Source organism: Euphorbia lathyris, chromosome 10 (genome assembly GCF_963576675.1).
Source record: "Euphorbia lathyris chromosome 10, ddEupLath1.1, whole genome shotgun sequence".
NCBI lineage: Eukaryota > Viridiplantae > Streptophyta > Magnoliopsida > Malpighiales > Euphorbiaceae > Euphorbia > Euphorbia lathyris.
The window spans coordinates 37856923-37863466 of record NC_088919.1 but is presented as its reverse complement, the minus strand read 5'-3'; the positions used below and the strand labels follow the sequence as shown (position 1 = coordinate 37863466).

At 36.2% G+C, this 6544-nt stretch overlaps 1 protein-coding gene across 1 annotated transcript; it reads left to right on the top strand.

The window, feature by feature from the left end:
- The first annotated feature begins 2223 nt into the window (after nt 1-2223).
- LOC136209029 (BTB/POZ domain-containing protein At3g05675-like) lies at nt 2224-6243 on the top strand. Its single transcript, XM_066000370.1, has 2 exons — nt 2224-3560; nt 5784-6243. Exons 1-2 carry the CDS (start codon nt 2328-2330, stop codon nt 6057-6059), a joined length of 1509 nt encoding a protein of 502 aa, XP_065856442.1. The 5' UTR covers nt 2224-2327; the 3' UTR covers nt 6060-6243.
- The last annotated feature ends 301 nt before the right edge of the window (nt 6244-6544 follow it).

Below are 6544 nucleotides of genomic sequence, written 5' to 3'. Positions count from 1 at the left end.
AAGATTTCAAGGAGGTTTCCATACTATACTAAGCCAAGAGGAAGAACGAATAACACTTCTTTCAGACTTCTAAGAGTTCCATACATCATTTCAATATGTGACTCAAGGATCAAAGAGACGAAGACCATTTTTCACTCACTTTCATCCATTTTTATATTCTTCTACTTTAATTTGTTTCTCTTTTTTGTAGTCATGAATTCTCTTTATTTTATTGTTTTAGCTTGTTTTAATTTTATTATGAACTAAATATCCATAATTAGAGATATGGCAACCAAATTGTATAGTTTTTATTATTTAATTCAATTTCTAAGTTTTTTTTATCAATCTTTATGATAAGTGAAATGCTAGTCGGATATTTTGTCGGTATTTAGCTAGTCTTAGTTAGGTAGTTTTGACTGATCAACACTAGAATAACTAACATAACGACATAATTTAGCCCCGATGACCATTCAATGTGATTTTAAGACTTAACTCTGAGGTTTTTTCCATAGATCTTAATAATTTCTTAATCGTTTATTCAACTTTCACTCCAAATCCATCTATCTATTTCCAAGTCTATCTATCTATTACATTATAACTGCTTGCTTTAAAAGCTTACCTACAATCAATCCTTGATGTAAACTATTAATTTAAAACGTAATTAATAAGCTATTGCATAATTTATAAATAAATAATAAATTTAATTAACCTAAAATAAAGTTAATTCGATTATTTTATCATAAAAATTAAATCGACCAATTACTAATATATTTTATAAGTTATTTTATAAGTTAAGACTAAAATCGAATTTGATAAATTAAATAACCAAATCGAAAATCAAAATTTATTGGTTTGTTCGGTTAGTGAAACCGAACTTGATAGATTGAATAACCGGTGCCTTCTATGCTTACTTTGTTTTTGACAAAGTAAGATTTACTTTGTTTTCTCCACCATTGGATGAGCTTACTTTGTCAAAGTTCATCATCATTCAATGGTGGAAAAAACAAAGTAAGCCTTACTTTGTTATAGACTAACCCTTGAATAACCAAATCGATATTATCGGTTTGTTCGGTTGCTCGCAGTGTTTTGAAAACCGGATCGGACTGGCCGGTCGAACCGCGAACCAGTCAAGTGTCCGGTCCGGTTTTAGCATTACAGGTTCAACTATATTAAATCGCATCAAACCGGGGTTGAACCGCGAACCGGTGTTGAACCAGTGAACCGGATTGACCCTGGTTTTTTGCTATTTTTTGAAAAACATTTAAAAATTAGGTAGAGAATAACCTCTTTTTTTTTTTTTTTTTTTGGTAGAAAAGGAAAAGAAAAACGAATAACAACAAACTACCCAGGAATTAGCCTAAGGAAGCTAACCCCAATCATATCTTCTAAGAGAAGATGAGAGATGAAACTAGGGGAAACAGGAAGGGTAGTAACGCCTAACGTCCCTTCATGGCCCGCCGCCGCCAAGCGATCAGCAACACGATTCTGCTCTCTAAAAATGTGTCTGAACTCTACGAACTCAAAGGAGGAGCAAAGCCTTATAATAGCTTTGATGAGGTTGCGACTGTTAAGACCCATAGAATGACTCCACAGAAATCATTTTGATTGCTTCCAAATTCTCAGAGAATAACCTCTTTAATAATTGGTGTTAATTAATTTAATTTTAATCTTAATATTGAGTTAAACTATGGGTTTGATTTTAGATGTGTGAATTTTTAATTAATGTGTTAAATTAAAGATTGGTTACCGATGTGTGAATTTTTATATTATCTGTATGAATTTTTAATTTTTAATTAATATGTTAACTTAAGAATTGTTTATTATATGTATGAAATTTTTAATTTTATGTTCAATGAAACATCATTTTATTTTATATATATATATATATATATATTTTTTATCCGGTTGAACCATTCCAATTGAACCGGTTGAACCTATTGAATCTTGAACCAGTTGTCTCACCGGTTCAACGTCCGGTCCGGTTTTCAAAACATTGGTTACTCGGTGTGATTCCACTCTTAAGCACCCGTATTGCGAGTCCACACTAATAGACCACAAATGGTATATTGTTATTGGATATTTAGTATGGAATAATTTCTTCCTTGTGAAAATCTGGTCCTTGTCCACCATACATACAATGAGGGTGATTCTAAGTTAGAATTCCCCATTAAATATTTTAATTCTTTTTTTTAATAGATATTCTAATTCTCTTTAATAGCATGCAGCCACCTGTCCAAAAAATTAACACTAAATTGGGTTTGAATGTTTTTTCTTTTTTGAAAGGAAATTGGGTTTGATCTTCATTTTAAGCCTCCGTCAGCTATTTTCCGTTCTACTAGAATCCTCCGATGGTGCCGTTACACCCGAAGAAACGGCAGCGCGTGACAAATCCCCGCTACCTCTCCGCCGCCGCACTCATTGATTCCATCGCAGAGAAATCCATAACCGAGTCCTCTCAGAAGCTCCGCCGTACATCATCTCATCCCATTCTCTCATCGTCGTCGTCTGGTTCAAGCACAAGCGCGGTCTCTGCCTACACTTCTTTCAACGATCCTACCACAGCCGATGTTATCCTTCGTCTTTTTCTGGACCCGACGGCTCACTCCTTTGACTTCTTTGACGCCGGTGGTTCGGTTGCCTGTGCAGATGTTGGTTCCGACGTCCAGATCTATCTCCATTCCCAAGTCCTCAACCGCGCCAAATATTTCTCGGCCCTTTTATCTGACCGTTGGAAACACAACTCAGTCATTGAATCCAGCAATGCCGATTCCAATTCCGACGGCAATAAATTGCTCTCTCTCAAATTAGGTGTCCCGCCTATTCAAGGCTCCATTGACATCCACTTAACCGTGCTTGAACTCCTTTATACCGATGATTTTAGTACAGTAATAAACTCTGCATCCACGGCTCTTGATATTCTACCAGTGGCGTTGGAATTGCTATTCGAAGATTGCGTAAGGAATTGCGTCAAATTCCTCGAAGCGGTCCCGTGGTCTGAAGAAGAGGAGAAACGCGTGCTTAAGTTGGTTCCTCTTTTGAGTCAGGAGGAATCTGAGGAGCTATTGGATAGGCTTTTACCAGGGAAAGATGATTCATGTGAAGAAATGCTCCACGGACTGATTTTGTCAGCGATTCATAACCATCCGAACATGGCTTTTGTAAAGGCGTTCGTGGCGAAGTTGTTGAGGGAATTTTCGTCTAGAGAGTCGGCCAGAAGGGTTTTGGAGAGGGCTTTTGAAGAGAGCTTGAAGGTTGTGAAGGAGTCGCTGGAAGAGTACTCGAGTCCTGATTTTAGAGGGGACCATAACGAGACTGAGGCTCTACAGAGGCTGCATCTTCACACGGCCTTGACCAATGGAAAGCATTTGTTGTGGCTGGTGGAGAGGATGATTGAGCTGAGGGTAGCAGATTCTGCTGTAAAGGAGTGGAGTGAGCAAGCTTCTTTCACTGCTAATTTGCAGCGGGCGTTTGGCGATGATGCCTGGAGGAATATTGTACCAGGTCTTCCTGCCGTTGTGGTTCGTTGCACGTCTAAGCTTGCCCATGCAGTTGCTACCGGGACTATTTTGGCTGCTAGACAGGTATCTTTTGTGCTTTGTGTTGGAACATGCCCTTTAACATTTTGGTTTGAAAATTGATGCCGTTATAATTGGTAATGGCTTAATATTCCTAGAAGCTCCTATTACTCTTAACAGAAATTTCTTTCATTTGTTGTTGAAGGAATGCTTGTGTTGTATTTTAGATGTTTAGCTTGTATAAAGATATACTTACGTACCTGCAATGCGTATTAAGTTCATATATAATTATAATCAAAACGAATTGGAGGTTGCCCCATGTTGATTAGAAGTGTCCTAAACAATTGCTAGTACCCTTGCATAGACGAAGGTTGAGATGAATAAAACTAGGTAGCTATGTGTGCAATTTCTGAAGTGTTTGATGGTGGAGATAGTAATTTATATTATTCCATGAAACAAGGAAGTATATTAAAAGCTATTTGTTCTTGTGTAATCTATTAGTTGCTAATTCAGAACATGCAAAACTTCCGTGGCACTTCGTTGGTGGTATAGTTAGTGGTAATTTTACGAATTCTCCAATCTCTTTAATATCTAAACCGCCAAGGAATTGCCACAAAAGTTTCCATGTTCTGAAATAGCAACTAACAGCGTATACAAGAACAAATGCTTTACAAACAAAGTAATATTTTAAACTGTAGAAACCAATCAATGTCTCGTCTTGCTCTTCTAAATCCTTGTCAAAACTAAGTTCCGAATTAATATCAAAAGGGTTGGAATAGGAATTAGAAGGTGAGAGAAGAAGGAGAGATTAGAGGAAGAAGATAGATTTAGAGAGAAAGTCCTGTATATTCTCATTTCTAGATAGCCTTAGCTAAGCCATGACCTAATAGCAGCGGGGTACAGCTGAGGTAAGCAATCGGTTACAATACGACTCTAGTAATTACATCTGGCATAACAAATTACACTAAATGCCAAAATAGCCTAGACTTAATAAATTAACGATAACGGAATACTAGCAACAATAACAGAAAGTAGGATAATAGAATTAACTACCAACTAAAGAACTAAGAAAATATTCTTCTCAAAAAAAAAAAAAAAAGGAACTAAGCAAGTATGATAATCAGTCCTACTTCTTGCGTTGCATACATGACAATCCTCTTGCCTCTAAAACTTGTTTGAACTTTTAAGGTACCAATTGTTTGTGAAACGATAGCCAATAAGTTTCAAAGGTGAAGCGAGCTTGGAAATTTGAAGATTGAACTTTATATCTGTCTTAACTCTTAAGTTAGATCAGAAGGAGATTTAAAGAGTTTTAACTTCTTTGTAAGTAAGTGACTTCATCTGGAGCGATGCAAGTTGATGTTTGGTAATAAGGACAGACTGGTAAAAGTTCCCATTTCTAGTGAAATTGCATCATGTCGTATGAAAGTATTAAAATGATCAACAAACAATCAGAAAACTGGATAAAAATTCTCTCCTATTGCGACAGATGTCATTCATATTTTTCTTAATGCTTTGAAATCTTTGTGCTGATGTGATCCTTATTTATATGAAACGATGCTACAATCTGCATAGTTTCTCTTTGTTGAATTCATGTTCCTTTTATTGAATGTTTTTCAACTCTTACTATTTGATTGAAACTTCCAGGATTTAATTGAAGTCGGTTTTCCCCTCCTTTTTTTTTCTAAAATTACTAATTAGAGTATGTCTCTTAGGTTACCTAGTTAACAGAGTAACTATCACATATTGCTTCCTAAATGATGTTTTATTCCCCCAATTCTCTGCCCATTTCTCTCTCAGTAAAAACAGTTTTTGATAGTATCTACCATCCAAATATTTCTTGGAGGGTTAAAGGTCTGGGAAGAATTGCATAACTTTTTATCCAATATGGCCGTTTCAAGTTTCAACGCCCAATTATTAAGATAAGGAATGTATTTTCGCCGATGTAAGAATAAGACATTAATAAGAAGGGGTTCTTTTACTTGTTAAAATGGATAGATTTCTCTTTTTCTTGTGCTTTGTTCTGAAACTGTCAAAGGGGGCTGCACATGTTATATTGACAAGGGCAACAATATTTCATATTATAATTTTTGGAGGCTTGCATATTTTTTTGTACAGTTTCTTGAGTTTGAGTTTAGAGTTTACAGTCTGTAATTTTTCATACAAAATAGTGTATCAAAACCTTCAAATTGTGATTTGTGCATGCATAAATGAATTCGGACCTCATATCAATGGAGAACTCGAGTTATTGGACCATACATTTGATACGTTTTCTGCCCCTGTTTGCAGGTGAGGATGAAACTTGTAAAGCACTGGCTTCCAGTTCTGATTGTATGCAAAGACAACATATCACCTATGTCACCTGGTCATAAATCAATGTATATGGAACTGGAACAAACATTCTTACTCATCATCTCCACACTGCCGATGCCAGAGGCCCAAGAGTTGTTACAGCAGTGCCTTAGTTTCTCAACTCGAAATGTTGAAGATTGCCCTCATTTGGTCGGTGCTTTCAACACCTGGTTCCGTAGGGCAATGCAATCCCCATGGAGGAACATTTCTTAGAAAGATGCAGATCTACAATTGCGATCCTCTGCTTGAGGTGAGGATTTAATGTCTGAATGTGGTTGTATATAAGTTGAATGTTTGTTAGATTGTATATAAACCCGGTTCTGTTGTAGAAGCCACTCCGGGTGCTCTTGAGCCTGGTTGCTTGCCTATGTACATGAATGTCATGGAGCGTTGCTTCTTTTGTCCCTTGTCATGTTTCTTATTTTGATCATCCTCAACGGCTTGCTTTTTTGCTTAAAACCAAATCGATCTATCCTTCGGAGCTTCTTTTAAACTAAAATCAAGATTAAGAATCGTCTAGTTTTAATTCCTTATAGAGAGCAAAATCATGCATTTACAAAACATTAATGTGAAAATATATTCTTTCAGTATCAACACATAATAGTACTAAGTACTAAAAAATTTCCAACTTTTTTTTTGGCTTATTACATCCTGCGCCTTGAATTTGTCCTAAAATGCCAACTGATCTAAAAATGTCT

Coding starts and splice junctions, on each gene's coding strand:
- LOC136209029 (XM_066000370.1), top strand. CDS start 2,328: ATGGTGCCGTTACACCCGAAGAAACGGCAGCGCGTGACAAATCCCCGC. Junction 3,561..5,783: donor CTATTTTGGCTGCTAGACAG/GTATCTTTTGTG, acceptor CCCTGTTTGCAG/GTGAGGATGAAACTTGTAAA.